General features: G+C 46.6%; 1 protein-coding gene across 3 annotated transcripts in view; it reads left to right on the top strand.

The window, feature by feature from the left end:
• Window positions 1-16,076, top strand: part of Aff3 (ALF transcription elongation factor 3) — a 534,054-nt gene that overhangs the window by 119,122 nt on the left and 398,856 nt on the right. For 2 of the 3 annotated variants that reach the window (XM_058578305.1, XM_058578304.1), the window contains exons 3-6: window positions 1,368-1,442; window positions 3,598-3,718; window positions 4,708-5,020; window positions 5,177-5,559. In XM_058578305.1, the coding sequence (XP_058434288.1) occupies window positions 1,368-1,442; window positions 3,598-3,718; window positions 4,708-5,020; window positions 5,177-5,559 (892 nt within the window). The remainder of the gene's footprint in view (window positions 1-1,367; window positions 1,443-3,597; window positions 3,719-4,707; window positions 5,021-5,176; window positions 5,560-16,076) is intronic. The other variant, XM_046440319.2, reaches the window with a different exon arrangement.

Genomic DNA, 16,076 nt, shown 5'->3' with positions numbered 1-16,076 from the left:
AATAAATAATATCATAGCAGTTGGCTGCCTCCACTTTGGTGCAAAATAAATAAATACATTTGGTGATATATGTTTGAGGAATGGCAATCTTGTCCTTTTTACAGAGCTAAGGAACAACTCTGCAGATAGAGATTTTACCATCTGCTAGTAACAAAGAAAAGCTCGGAACACGCAGTGCTTACCGAGTTGAGCGGGTACAGTGGCCTGCCAGGAATCGGAATTGTCTAAAACTTAAGTCATCCGTTCCTGGGGAAGCTGAGCCCACTTTCAGCACGTCAGGGGAAAGGTGCGTGTGCTTCTGAAGAGAATGGCACGGTCTCCACATTGCTCCAAGGGCAGAGGAGCTGAGGTTTCATGCCCAGGCATGGAGAGAAAGGCCCTCCGTGAGCCCGTGAGCCCTGCACGGGTTTCACCTGTCATGAATGATCTGCAGACTCGCCGCCGAACAGCTGCTGTCTTTCTGAGTTCAATCCTTTCGTGTTGGTGGACAGATGAAGCTGAAGAAGCTCAGGGAGAGATGGAGAGTGGGAAGGCCCGACTCTCTTTCAGTGGCATTTGCTTCTTAAAGCAAGTGACATTTTAGCTCCCTAGGCCTGAAATGACACGTGGGGGTTGAAGTTCTAGTTAAGGAGAGGGAGTGGGCGGGTTACCTTTAGGAAGGGCTCCGTGCTCAGGGGACACCACGGAGCTGCCTGCAGAGGAAGGGGAGAAGCCAGGCGTTTCTTTCTGTGTTTCCTCTGGTCTCCTGTGAAGGGGCGGGGACGGTTGTTACTGGGGTCAGCTGGCTTCCACCCGATGGTGTGCACACAGGCTTTGTAGCAGCCCTGTAGGAAGAGGGCACGTGCAGCTCTATTGGTGGATTCTGTGTAAGTGGCCCTGAGAGCACTGGAAGCCACAGGCTGGTCAGGCTGGCAGAACGTGACTGGAGAATGGGATCTGGCAGTGACCTGCCTCCTGCAGTGGCTTTGGGGGCTCTTCAGCTTAAAGGGGCTAGGAAGGGGCAGCTCAGTTAAGGAGAACCCCCTTCTCCCTCACCTCCCACTTTTCCACGTTACACGACGCTCCTGACTCCCAGACCCTGGAAGTGTGTTGAGGCGGGGGTCTGCTGAGTTGACCTTGGCACTATCTCCTTGCCTTTGCTTAAACACCTGGGCCGCACTGCAAACAAGAAGAGTCCATCAGTTGGCTTTCGTTGCTGCTCTTGACCCTCGTCCCTGTCTTTTTCATGGTACCTCAGTTGGAACACTCTTTGGACCCTCTTTGCAACCCGGTATTTTTGTGCCCTTTCCCTTTGGGGAAAAAGTGGACAGATGGGTGCCCACGGAGACGCGCAAGGCTGGTCAGGTTTAAAGTGTTTTCTCTTACAGGGGTGAAGACATCTTAAGCCAGAGGAACGATTCCCTAGTTGTGGAATTTCAGTCATCAGCCAGCAGATGCAGGAGGTATATTATCTTGGGCTCGGGGGCCTCTCAGCAGCCCGGCAGTCATCCTGCATGACCACCTGCCCGCTCCATCCTGCATAAGGCCACCGTGTGCATCTCACCCATCTCGTGTGTGATTGGTTGTTGGCTCGCCCTGGCTAGGGGGCAGGTGTGCCCGTGGAGGCCTCTCTGTGGACCTGGGCACTGTGGCGCTTCCCCGTGTCTGTGGGGAGGAGGGGCGCCCAGATGCATGCAGAACAAGCTCATGTGTTTGATTGTCAGTGCCAATATTGACCTACAAGGAGCTCATAACACAAATGAGAATTCTCCTGTTTGTTAAAGCCCATCTGTGCCCATCCGTGCAGCAGGAGCCATGTGTCCTCAGAGCAATCTGCATCTGAAATCCGTGGAATGTTCGGAAAACCTGGGGTTTCCCGGGACGCATGCCCACCAGCGGGTCAGGACATTCCCTCTCCTTTGAACCGGAAGTCTGGTCCTGTGAATGGGAGTGTCATTTCCATCCCGTGCCTCTTTAGGCCAGTCACTGTCACCCCAGAAAGTCCTCAGTGGCCCTGAAGCGGTGAGCCTCTCTGTTGAGGGCAGATTGCCGAGGCTACAGCCTCCCTTACGCGAAGGACACTGGTTGGGCTCCTAAACCTAATAACTTTGGGTAATGTACTAAGGATGAATTAAAATGCTAATAGCTTCCATGTTCTGGATATTTTAACATTCCCTAATTTTAAATTTAAATGAAATGCCTCAGGGGCTGTAGCAGCCTTGCCAGAAGCTTGTTGAGCCCCATCACGGAGACGGCGTGTTTAAAATATGTTCTGGCCACATGGGCCGAGCCGGCCTGAGCAGCCCTGATTGGAGGATTGTGTGATTTGTGTCCCCAACAGCTACATGGCACAGATACTCTCTTTTACTAAAGATAGCTGTTTGCCTTTAATAATTTGAATTTTCAGAACTTCCTCTGGACCCCCAGATCCTTTTATTTTAATCATATTTTCATAGCAGTACACTGGGTCTTCTAGCACCTAAAATTTTTCCAAGCCTTTTTTATAAAATTACCTTCCAGCTTGGACCTCATAACAAAGCCACAGACACCCCTGCTTTGTCACGAAGAGGCTGAAGGATAGAGACTCGAGGGGTGTTACCAGGTTGGTGTCCTAGCTCCTGAGTGGAGCGGTCACCAGCCTGGTGGCAAGGTCAGGCAAGGTCATCGACATTCCACGTTTCTGCTAGGACGTGAGGGCAGTGCCGATTTTGAGGGCTATGCTGGTTTTTTCTGGTTGGTGATATTCATTCCAAGATCTGTACTGAGGCCAGGCTTCCCCCCAAAAATTATTTCTTCCCATCAGTAAACAGGTCCCCCCTCCTCCCTAGTTGAATTAGCCCTGTTATTTCTCCTTCGGAGCGGGAAGGAACCCTTTATTCCTCCCTTAGTTCCTCCAGTTGTCTGATGTCTGGCCACTTCATAATTGTATTTTGGGAGATTAGATATTAATTTTTTCCAACCGAAAGGACGAGTTCCTCGATGATGCGACACCATTCAATTTCCGCCCTCTCCTTTCGGCGCCTGCACCCTGTCCTCCCGGCACATTTTTCATAGTTAGGAGGAGCAATAATGTCAAATATATCAGAAGGAAGAATCGATTCCGTCGTCGTCTGACGACTTGACTGATGAACAGAGATCAGAAGAAGGCTCTGGACGGTGCACAGCGCCCCAGCACCGGGGTCTCGGCAGCTCTTTAGGGAGCTGGTTAATCCAAGAATCACTGCAGAAGCCCAACCGGGGTGCGGGGGTGGGGGATCCCAACCAGGAGCCTCCCTGTAGCACTCAGGCTGCCCTAACAGGAAATACGCTTGTAATTTCTGTTTACACAGAGCTCTAATTGCCGTCTGCCCTAAGATCACACTTAGTCCTTTCCTTTTGGGGTGCTTGGATGGTTCCTCTTTCGCACATCAGGCAGAGGAGCCTGGCTCTGGTTGGAACTTGCCCTAAGAACATTCCCTCCTGAAGAATGTCATTATCAGGTTCCCAGATTCACACGGCCTCATGAGCCTGGCTTTCATCCCATCGTGTCCCCGCTGCCATCGCCCCATGAAGGGAATGGTATGTGGGGCTGCGCCCTTTGACTTGGTGGTGTGTTCTCTTGTCTCTGTCCTGATACAGTGTCTATGAGCCAGACAGGAACGCCTTACGGAGGAAAGAACGAGAAAGAAGAAATCAGGAGGCTCAGCAGGATGGGGGCACGTTTAATTCCAGTTACTCCCTCTTCAGCGAACCCTACAAGGTAGACGGTTTTCGGTTGTTGGGCTTCACCCCTGCGTGTGCTTCCCAGTCCCTGGGGGTGGTGGTCGTGACTGGAAGGGCTCATGGACCCGTCTGCAGTCAGTTTTCTGCCTGTTCAGCCAGGGGAGGGACCTCAGCTACCCCGTCAGTACCTTCTCCTCCAAGTCTTGGTGTCTAGTTTGATATGGAGATCCGCTGGTGGAGATCTTTATTGATAATACAGACTTCATCGAATATGGAACCCAATGCATTGATCTTCTAAAGTCAATACCATCCTAAACTCTTAGGAAACAAGTACGGTTCACAAAAGAGGTTGGGTTCCATATTCGATTTCTATGGCTCATGGTAAGGGTCAGGGTACCTGAGAAAGAAACTGTAAAATTGTTTCTTATTTTTACCAAAGACCAGGTTGTGTTCCATTTCAGAGTGAATGACCTTCCCAGCTATGGAGAATGTCTTAGTCTGCACGGAGCCGTGGTAGTTGAGGCTGGTAGATTTCCTGCACATTTAGCCCCATGTGCCTTGGAAGCTTTACCCTGACTTCTCTTGCCTGTCACTCTGGATTTCTGACAAGAATAATTATCTCCTTAGAAATTGGAAGCAGACCAATTCTGAGCCAAATCTTAACTTTTCCAGAACAAGCTTTCCATGGGATTACAAAAAGAAAAGAAAAGAATAATCTAGTCCTAGAAAGACCTAATCTAGATGGTTTTGTTAAGTTGATTTCCAGGTCATGCGGTTTAGCTACAGGATACCAAGGCTGAATTCCTTTTTATATATCCTAAGAGCATTCATTACAGGTCTCCAGCCCTGGAGTGGTGCAGAGTGCTAACAGACATCTTCGGAGACCCTAAGGATCTTGATGTCTTCTGTCACCTCTCATCCTAAACACGGCAGCCCTGGTTCTATGACCCATAAGGACAGCTGTCCACTGTTTCCTGTGTTTCTCTTGTCTCTAACCATAGCGTGGATGTGTTTTTCTTTCTCCAGACTAACAAGGGGGATGAGCTCTCCAACCGGATCCAGAACACTTTAGGCAATTATGATGAAATGAAAGACTTTTTAACTGATAGATCCAATCAGAGTCACCTCGTTGGCGTCCCCAAACCGGGGGTTCCTCAGACTCCTGTGAACAAGATCGATGAACATTTTGTTGCAGATTCAAGAGCCCAGACCCAGCCCTCATCTGTCTGTAGCACAGCCTCTTCCACTCCAGCCGCTGGCCCTGTACAACAGAGTAAAAGGGGCACCATGGGCTGGCAGAAGGCTGGGCACCCACCGTCCGATGGCCAACCGCGGGCAGGTAAGCAGGGGCACAGGACACTTGCTTTGCCCAAATCGGCGAAAGCAAAGAACAGTGATGAAAATACATAACCGCTGTGTGTTGAGACTCCTCTGCTCATTTCTTCTTCTTCTTCTTCTTCTTCTTCTTCTTCTTCTTCTTCTTCTTCCCACTCAGCACAACAGGGCTCTCTCAGGACCTTGCTTGGAGATGGTGTTGGCAGGCAGCCGCGGGCCAAACAAGTGTGCAACGTAGAGGTGGGACTGCAGACCCAGGAGAGGCCACCCGCCATGGCAGCCAAGCACGGCAGTGGTGGGCACTGTGTTCAGAACTTCCCTCCTGCCCTGGCTTCAAAGCCCAGCCTGGTCCAGCAAAAGCCGACCGCGTATGTGAGACCGATGGATGGCCAGGATCAGGCTCCCGACGAGTCTCCGAAGCTTAAGTCATCTACAGAGGCTGGCGTGCACTGTGCAACGTTCCGAGGAGGCCCAGCCAGCAAGCCAGAGTCGGCCAGAGCCAAAGCCAAGCTCTCCAAGTTCAGCATCCCCAAGCAAGGAGAGGTGAGTCCCCTCTTCATTCCACCTACGTGTCGCTGAAAAGTTATTGGCTGTGCGATGGCTGAGAATTCAATTTCCAGGAGCTCTTTTTCAGTACTGTGGCTGACATCCTGTGGTGGGATTTATGGCAGTCCCTAGCGGGAGAGGCAGACATCGTAAATAATGATTTCTTAAAACCTCAAATTTATTATAATTGGTATTTTTTAAAGTGCCATCGAATACAGCATAAGTGTGTGTGTGTTTCTCTCTGTGTGGGTACTAGTCAGGCAAGGAATGCCTCTTTCACCATAGTCCAAGGGATTTTTGTGAACAAGGTCACGTTGACTGAGCTATTATATACTAGGAATAAAGGCACTTCAAAGGGTTAATTTTTAATATGTAAGAAGGTAAAATTTTATGTGAAAGAGTTAAGAAACTCTTTTAACATTTTTATCCGTTTTGATAAGTCCGAGGACAAACTTTATAAAGGAAAACTCATAATAATTTATAATGTTTTTTTTTTTAGTTGTAGATGGACACAATGCCTTTACTTTATTTATTAATTTTTATGTGGTGCTGAGGGTCGAATCCAGGGCCTCACATGTGCTGGGCGAGTGCTCTACTATGTAGCCACAACCCCAGCCCACACATAATAGGTTTTAAAGTATTTGTTTAAATGATTCAGAATTGAATAAGCTGAATATTCAGACATATCCGATATCCCATCTTTAACATTCGGACTCATTCATGTTAGTCAGAATTCTTACCTGAATTCTCCTTGTCGTCTAAAAATAATCTGAGATTGTTACATGGGTATGTGAACAGAGTGAGTTATTTTAGTTCATATTTTTTTTTGGTTTGTATTTTGATTTTATGTTGGCATTTATTCATTACATTGCAAAATGCATGATGTGACGTATTGAGTATTGAAATTCTAAACTAGCCAATGGCCCAGTGACAGGTGGCAGGAGGGGTAATGACCAAGTAGTTACTTGAACAGTAAATCTGGATGGAAGATGAAGTTGTTTTAAAGAAACACATCTCACACTACTTTACAAATTGGTGATAGTCGTCAAGAGCACATGGAGAAGAAATATGACTGTATTTTTGCTGTTCTTTTGCTACAATGTGGGAAACGAGCTAAAATAAAGTCTAAGTCCTCAAACATCATATTTAGGAACAGTTAAAAGTTTTTTCTTTTTTTAGACATGCTCTTCTTTAAAGGCGGACTAACAGTGTGACCAAAATATTCTTTGTATCTTCATTAGATTTAATAACCAAATGAAGCAAGTGTTCTGACATTTCTTGTTGCATTTCTGAGCAGTCATCTCAAAAGTCCCTGCAGACCCCTTGGGCAATAAGCTTTCCGCCCTCTGAGAAGATAGCCCGAGTCTCTAGGAGATGTTTACACAGGTTTGATGAGGACATTCCGTGGCACGTATACCAGAAACTTCTTTTGATGACACATTCATGATAGGTTCTAGAAAAGGGCTCATTAGGAATTAATGGAAGCAAAATGTAATTTCTACAAAGCTTTGTGTTTTCAAGTCTGTAGGAAATGCACAGAGATGCTACCTCATACAGCTGAACTCATCAGCCCTTTGGTTTTTGTCGTCATTGTCAAATGACCTCTACTGGCAGATAAAGCACAGCTAGCTTTGAACAGTGGTGATGAACTTAAGCCACCAGGGAACCCTTTACCGTTTGATTGACTCCTTGTTAAAATGACTTTTTTTTTTTTTATCTACCAAAGCACTTCAAATTAGTAGGTAATAATTGGTTTATTCACTTTTTTGGAGCCCAGTGAGTTAAAAGGGGGAAAACAGTATTTTTAGGTAGCCAGCGTATCCTTCTCCAGGTCCCTGTACAGCTTCACAGGGCTTCTGAGTATGTCATTAATCACTTGGACATTTTCAGGATGCCCTTTGAGGACCCCAGATTAGGAATGATACACTGTATAGTTTTTGGTCATCACAGACTGAGATCGAGAGGCACGCAGAGGGAAATCAGAGCTTTATACAGAAGGTATTATACAGATAGTATTTCATTTCCCCTACATGTGATGACCTGGACCATCCAGCCTGCTGCCCTCCTCACATTGTGGACTGAACATGTCGGAGGCCACTTGTGCATTGACAGAAAAGAGGTGTCATTTGTAGAACAAAGTTATAACTGGAGGGGTATTTTTTCTGGAGTGGGAGATGTAGTCCTCGTTTTAGTAAAAAGCTTGGTGTGTTAGGAAAATATTATGATTTGAATCTGGAAACACTTGTCTGTTTAATCACAATAAGAACTTTTTTCACAGTTAGCAGCAAAATAGTATCTGCAAATCACTTTCGCTGCCCTTCAAGCTCCAGGGATTTTTTGGCATTTTTGACAGCGTTCCAAGACTAACAAGAACCCTTTTGCAGGTTTATCAGTCGATATTTTTAGGCCATTCCTATAAGATCCATAATGATAGCAGAGAAGCAGAATAATTTTTATCTGCCAAATTTTTACTTTGGAAGGAATATGTGCTTTGGAACGTGTGGAACAATTTGATGTGGTAAACATTTGGGAAAATATTCATGCTTCTATACTTAATGCTCAAACAATTTCAAAAATATTCACGCCTATTAGTGCACATACTGCCATTATGAAAAGGTCCCCTCCATTTCTCTGGCTTTATCTTCCAGTGAGGTGGCCGAGGTGTTTTCTAGGGAAATTGACACAGAGAAAACACCCTGAAGGGGACTTGCTTCCCTTGACAACACTTTTTCAAGGTATTAACTGTGCAATAGGACTTAATCCAGAAGGAAGAATTCAGAGGCTCAAAGGAAGTATTAGGTAAAAATCATGTAAAAACAAGGGGGAGGGTTCAAAAATGGCTGCTTGGCACTGTGTAGGGACATTCCTCATAGGAAGCTCAGATCCCTGAGTAGGGGCACTGTGATGTGAGGAAATTAAAAAAAAAAAAAATCAAAATGGGATCTCTGCCTTCAGGAAATCTATCTATATGAGTTGAATAAATTAAACTCCAACACTTAGCTTTTAATTTGCAATTTCTCTCACTTACAGTCCAAACTAAATTTAAAATTGGCCTTCCAGCCCTGGGAAAATTCCCTCACCTTCATCATCTCTGTAGTGGGAAAAAAAATGTTATTTTTAAAAATGGAGAATTTCTGACTCTCTTTTGCCCGATTTTATATTTCATAAACTTTTCATTCTCGTCCTTGCAACATCTGCAGCCTATCTGCCGCCATGGCAAATTATTTGTTATAATTCTTTAGTCTTCGATAATAGGTAATTAGTGTAGAAAAATCCAGCGCAATTTGATGTGGAAGTTAAAGGCCTCAGGAGAATTCCTGAAACTGATACACCTGCCTCTTAGCTGGTTTGGCTCGTCTCAGTTTTGTGTTTAATGAAGAACATATTTTTGTCGTTATAGCTCAGACTCTTATTCTGGAGGCCAGCCCTTATTAAGTGAGCCTCCCCTGGAGTGCAGCTTGGAAAGGTGTCTACTGTGAGGCAGGAGACAAGGGATTTGACAAACGGCTGGAGCATGTATTCTAGAACATTCTAGGACGGTAAAATCCATTTTAACTGAAGTCAGTTAGTTCGGTCTCCACCCCTCCCCACCCCACCCCATTCCCTGCCACACACACACTTGGCCTTAATATATAATTCCAGATCTAGACCTTGGAGACTCTTCAACTGGAGGGGCAGAAATACATTTTTGGGGACCTGAAATGCATACATTGTCAGGTGTTCTCTTGAGGACAAAAAGATCAGAGAGATATCTTGCACTTGCAGGTTTTACAAAACATGTAGCCCCCTGAGGCATTGGAGACCCTGAAGCTGGAGTGTGGTCGGCTTCAAGGTCTGTCTTGGGCTCATGATATGATAAGGAATTATTATCAAAATGATAATTTGGGATTTGAAAAAGCACTTCCTATTAGCCTCAAAACTTGGTAAAACTTAAAAATAAATATTTACAAAACACGTGATGGGGCAAGGAAAAAAATAGGGCAGGATCATGAAAAAGCCCACTATGCAGGACTTTTGATACAAAATATGGGTGTCATGGGCTGGGCCGCCATTTTGTCTGACAGCTTCAGCCCTGGTATTCTGAAGCCTGCAAGGTTTGATTTCTGTTTGCCATTGATTTAATAAATATCACTGATCTGAATCTAATATTGCAGAGGGCTCTGCTGGCTGAGAATGGGACGTATTTGGAAAGCCAGGAGGCAAAGGGAAACCCTGCGTCCCCTAGCTTGGTTGACCAGGAAAGAAACCTCAATTTGAGCATCAATTAATAGACTGTGCTAGGAGTATTGGTAGTGGTTGATAAGAACAGAGTAACCATTTTGGGCTGATTCAGAATTTTATTTATCAAAGTACATAATTAAATACTTTAAGACCCATTGATTAATCAGAGCATATCCATGATAGGCCTTTTAAAGACTCACAGTTTACGCCGTGGGTGAAAGGAGAAAGCAAAGCACCCTGATTCCACAAAATAGCTTCCTAGAAAAGCAATTAACTGATTTTTTTTTTTTTTTTTTTTTAGTTCACAGAAGATAAATGATGTAGGCTTCCTATTTCCTGTCACTCTTGGTTACCTTTGTATGAAAATGGATTTCTTCCAGATTAAAGTCGGCACCAGCCTGCCGGGCAAAAAAAGGCATTTGCAAAGCAACGTGTGCATTATGTATTCATGCCAGTCGGAATTTCTTAATTACATTTGAGACGTAGAATGTTTTCAAATCACAGGATGCCATCAGATTGCTCCTGGAGGGGGGGGGGGCACGTGGAGCCTGGAGCCTCAGTTTCCCTGTCATGTCCCCGTCTTTTCCCTTCACCCCCACCTGCACCCTCGCTCCCTCCTGGCTGATGGTGGGACAGTGTGGCTTGGGGATGGCACGTGCTCTGCGCTTGCTCCCGTCCCCACGATGCACAGCCCCCTCCTCTCCATGAGGACGTGGGGGCTTGTCCTGCATATGCTCGGAAGGGCAGAGACTCCAACTTTGGTCTCACGGGGGCCGGATGAAAGCACTTGCTCTGTACACGTTGGCGAGGTCATTCTCAAGGTCCTGAGGGAGGCAGACACGTGGAAATGTTTCCATGTTTTTTAGCCCTTTTTTGTTCAGCCAGCAGGGCCCTGAAAGGTAAGGCACTTAATAACATAAAATGACTTTGGTTTCTATAGCCCTTGATTGAAAAACCCGAAGAAAGCGTATTAAAATGTGTCCTGTTGTGTGAAGGTGCTGGTGTCCTTTTCTGTTCCCTTGCTCCCGGGCTCCTGCAGATTTATATCATAAAGCCAAGTTTTCCAGCCTTAAGGTGGGAAACCACTCCCGATGGTGGGGGCACGGAGCAGGGGACCCGCAGGGAGGTTATTAGCAAGCCTGCTTTATTTCCCCTGTGGAGCTTCTCAGCTCTTGCAAAGCTTCCTCCCCGGAAAGCATCTGGACACCCTGCAGGGCTGCTTTCTCCTAAACGGCCACCTTATGTGTGTTCACTCCCAATCCGGGGCTCCTCAGGAGCATCTGAGAAAGCTGTCACTCAGAGGTTCAGTGAGAAAGCCCCTCATTTTGTATTTCACCCTTTCTGGAAACCATGTGCAGTCTCTGAGATACACAGGGAAGAGCTGGCACATGGGAGAGTGGTCACAGCCCTAGACCAGCAAGAAGAGGGTTCAAATCCTGGGTCAGCCACCTGCTAGCAGGTCACTGGCAGTAAATAGTCTTAACTCCTCCGGGCTTCCTTACGTGAGGAGAGAAGGAAACGGTGATACCTGTTTGGCAGAGTTATTGAGCCGGGAGAATAAAAATATAAAAACAGATGTATTATCGGGAGTGGTTGTGTGTATGTGTGTGCTAGGAGCTAACAAGGCTAAGAATGTCCTGGATTAATATAACAAAGCCCAAGTGACATGATTCTCCCTTCCTTAACACTGAGCCCCCTCCTGAGATGTTGAATCCCCTGTCTGGGATCACACTTGCTCTCTCTCTCTCTCTGTGAATTTGTTTTTTCTGAGCTGTTGTTATCTACAGAGGAGTATAATCACGTGATCTTTACTATCAACTACTTAGAATACAAAAGTCAATAAGATTTGGGTTGAGGGAAAATGTTCAGATGTTCAGGTGGCAAGTATTTAGAGTGACTCATTGAAACACATCTATTTGAAGCCACTACTACGTATTAAATAGCGTGTTTAATTGGGCTGAGCGGCGGAATCACTTATCTCCACATGATTAAGCAGCATTAGCAATACCTTTATCGTGGATGGAAATAGAGCCTCTCGGGTACTATTTGTAGATCCCCTTCCGTAGCTGCACATGCGACAGAGGCCTGCTGACCACCCCTGGCCTCTTTGCAGGTGTTCTGTAGGACCAGTTTGCCTGCAGAAGCAACACCGTCTGGGCCCATCTTCCCACAGTGCTGGCCCAGTTCTAGAGTGAGGGGTGCTGACATGGAACCCAAGGGCCTCAGCTGGACCCCCACTCCATTTCCTAGACAGATGACCTTGTGACACAGATGACCTAACTGTGACATGGAACCATGACAGAATCTATCGATAGCATCTCATGACAGTGTCCGACACACAGTGAGGACTCAGTGAAAACCCATGATAATAATGTCGTCCTTGTCATCACCAAAGCAAATAGATCTCCAGGCCTCAGGTTCTTTATGTGACAGGAGACGTGTGGAAATGGACAGCACCATTTTGGCTTCACATGGACCTTCTTTTAAAGCGCCCAACCCCGGACAGTCGCAGCTCAGAATCTGAACACTGCAGTAGATGACTGTCACCACAGTGTCATTTCTCTGGGCACCATTTTGGTATTGTGTTGTTTTCACCCTGGTTTGGCGGAAGTGGCTCCACCTGTGCCTGGCGTGTGGTTTGTAGATACTCAACGGATGAGTTAACTGTTTTAGGAATAGGAGTGCATCTCTCCCCTCTGCTCACTGACCTCCTCATGTTGGGGCCTAATTCCTGCCAGACCTTGTGTGGGAAGGAAGGGGCTGAACACTTGCAGCGTATAATTTATAGCTGCTATTGCAGAGAAATGGGAACCATATTTACTGAGGTATATAAGACAGCACATGTTAAGTCCATCACAGAGCTACCCACCGGCCTCAGAAACAAATGCCCAACAGGCAGCGGCTCTGGGGGGAGGACGTGATTGCTGTGCCATGCTCCCCTCCCTCTCTCCTTTGTGGGGTTTTCACCAGCAGGAGCCCTTGCTTGAGGGCCTGGGTCCAATGTCCCCACAGATGGTCCTGTTCTCTGGCCACAGGGTGGGAGCTGGAGGGAAGGAATGTGAGGGGGCTGGAGGGGAGCAAGGGAGGGTCCACGTTCTCAAATTTCCTGCCACATGACTTAAGTTTTAATGGATTTAAAACTGCCAGGAATGCCAAGTTCCCAGAGGCACCCCTGTGTCCTTTGGCCCCCTTTTATCCCCCCTGAGTGCCATTCTGTGCTGTGTCGGTGCTGTTCACCCCGTCTCCCGCTCAGTTCTTCACGGGAATGCGTTGTTTCCTCATGTGGGCAACAGAATCCACACGTCACTCGGAGCCCTGAGTGGTTGTCATCTCACAGGCATAGTGTTTAGAGCGACAGCTAGTTACGCCATGTTTGTATCCACGTGTCCCTCGACGTGCTTCTCATGCACAGTAAGTGGTCACTCCTTATCTGTGTGACAGAAGAATAAACAGAAAACAGAAAAGTGTGCATGTTCTGCTCTTTGTCTGTATCAGCCCTGACAATAAATAGAGCCCGGCCTTTTCTCTGCCCGCTACCATCCTTGGGTGGCATCAGCGACTGGAGGTCTCCTGCAGCCGCCCCTGAGTGTGGGGCTCCCCCCTGTGGCTGGTTCTGTTTGTGCACAAGCCCAGGGCAACCAGGGACCCTGCACCTCCTGGGGATGCCTTGCTTGCCATCTTTGATGGCTCTGACCCCGCCTGAGGTAGACTTGCAGATCAGCCTCTTTATAATTCATGTTTCTTCCTTCATTTGTGCCTCTGAGATGGCATAAGTGCTGGCTATTTCACTGTTGTCCATCTTTCCTTATAAACTCCTATGGTCTTCACTGTGTCCCTCTGGACAGAGCTCACATAGGGTCAGGCCACCCTTTTCCAGATGGACACTGAAGTGCGTTTGAGCATGAGTTTGAAGAGTGGCCTTCCCATCACTGTAGTGTGCTGTTTTTAAGTCCTTTGGATAGAGACCGAGGAGTGGGATAGCTGGGTCAAATGGTGGTTCCATTCTGAGTTTTCTAAGGACTCTCCATACTGCTTTCCAGATTGGCTGCACCAATTTGCAGTCCCACCAGCAATGTACGAGTGTGCCTTTTCCCTGCATCCTCACCAACACGTATTGTTGCTTGTATTCTTAGTAACTGCCATTCTGACTGGGGTGAGATGAAATCTTACAGTAGTTTTGATTTGCATTTCTCTAATTACTAGAGATGTTGAACATTTTTTCATATATTTGTTGATCAATTGTGTGTCATCTTCTGAGAAGTGTCTGTTCAGCTCCTTAGCCCATTGGTTGATGGGGTTGTTTGTTTGTTTTGGTGTTAAGTTTTTTGAGCTCTTTATATATCCTGGAGATAATTCCAAAAAAACATGTAGGTATTCTGCCCTCAAGGAATGAGAGTATAAATTCCCACTCCTTTAAGATGTGACTTCCTTCTAAGAATTCAATATGGAAAGGGTGAAAGAAGAGTACCATTAGATTGGAAACCTGACAAATCCCACCTCAGCCAGGTGGTCCCAGTCAACATGAACCGTCCTAAGTCATATGGATGATATGTGATGTAATGACAATGGCACTTCACCTCTGAGGTCTTTGAACCCAAACCCTAACATTCGGCATGAGGAAAATATGAGAAAATTGAGGGGTTATCATGTAAAATACAAGAACACTTGCTCTTAAAAACAGTTGAAGTCAAGGGCTGGGGTTGTGGCTCAGCGGTAGAGCGCTCGCCTCGCATACGTGAGGCCCTGGGTTCGAACCTCAGCACCACGTAAAGAATAAGCAAATAAAATAAAGGTTAAAAAAAAAAGTTGAAGTCATCAAAAGCAAGAGAAGCCTAAAGTTGCATGACAACAATTCATACTATAGATGGGACCCTGAAACAGAAAATGAATACTACTCCATATCTAAGGAAATCTGAATGAACTATGAACTTTTTATTAAAAAAAAAGAAAAGAAAAGAATAGCCTTCCGGGCCTCATCACAGCCTGTCTGCATAATTCATTCATAGTTCTGATTTTTAGCTCTTCTGCGACTTGAGGTAAGTGTTCAGGAGAGAGGAGGAAGCCGACCAGGGTGAAGGGGCTGCAGGGTAGGGAACAGGTGGCCGTGCTGAGAAGGGCAGCTGGGGTGGTCTTCACTGAGATGCCAGATGTGAACAAGGAGACAGGAGGACGGCGGAAGAAAGGACGTGTGGGTGGAGTCCAGTGAGTGGCCTCAGCAGCCTCCTCACCCAGCCCTGGGATAGCTAGGAAGCAGTAAGCCGGAGAGGAGTTCACAAGAAGGAAAGAAGTGGGAGAGGGGACCTTGATCTTTCAGGCCTGGAAGGATGCAGTAAGGACTTTGGCTGTACCGAGAATAACAACAGAGAACCATCGACTGGCGTAGGACAGAGGACTGTAGTGATCTGACTTGGGTGTTACAAGGATCCTTCTCACGTTCGGCTCATGAATAACCTGACAGGACAAGGTAGAAGCAGGAAATCAACTGGCAGGTTATCGCCCCTGTGTGGGGGAGAAATGATAACAGGCTAGGACCACGGGGTAGTAGTGACCTTGAGAAGGTTGGCTCCTGGTTGTATTTTGAAGAAGAGCCAATAAGATTGGCTGACATCATGGAGGACAAGACAGAGAGGAATCTAAGATGGGCTTTTTTGACCTAAGCAATCCAAAGAAGAAGATGCTTTCAACCAAGATGAGAAAGGTTGTGCATGCATCAGGTAATGGGGGAAGAGACCAAGCATTTGCTTGAAGTCATTCAGCTTGATTAGACATCTAAGTGCAGGTGATAACTGGACACAAGGCCTGGACCTTCAGGTGTGGAGCAGATGGAGAAGGCGCTCTCTGGGATACAGGTGCAGATTCAGGAGGTGTCAGCACGTACCTGGTATCCAGCACCCCGATGACAGGATGAGGTCACCGGGGAGGAAGAGGGGTTAGAGAAGAGGCAGAGCCCTGGCATTCTGCTTCAGCAGGGGTCTGTGGGAACAGGAGGAACCAGCAGAGGAGACAGAGGAAGAATCACGTAGTGAGAAAGGGCCGTGTTTGGAAGCCAGGAGTAAAGCCAGGATGGCATCGAGAAGTGAAGGGAACTGTCACCAGTGTCAGCTGGGCTGATATTAGAATTAGAAGCCTAGAAGTCATCAGGTACCTTGAGAGCGTTGAGGTGAAGAGATGATCAGGAAGGGAAATCAGAGATGTTACTTGTAGGCTATTCTTGCCAGGTTTGTTGGTAGAGCAGCAAAGGTGGTAAAAGAAATATGTTTTCATTGTAAAATTGGGAATCATTAAGAACCTGA

Source organism: Marmota monax, unplaced genomic scaffold, assembly GCF_021218885.2.
Source record: "Marmota monax isolate L192 unplaced genomic scaffold, Marmota_monax_Labrador192_F-V1.1 WCK01_AAM20220418_F8-fsc00210, whole genome shotgun sequence".
Classification (NCBI taxonomy): Eukaryota; Metazoa; Chordata; class Mammalia; order Rodentia; family Sciuridae; genus Marmota; species Marmota monax.
Note: the sequence above shows the minus strand (reverse complement) of the source record. Positions and strands in the feature narration are given on the sequence as shown.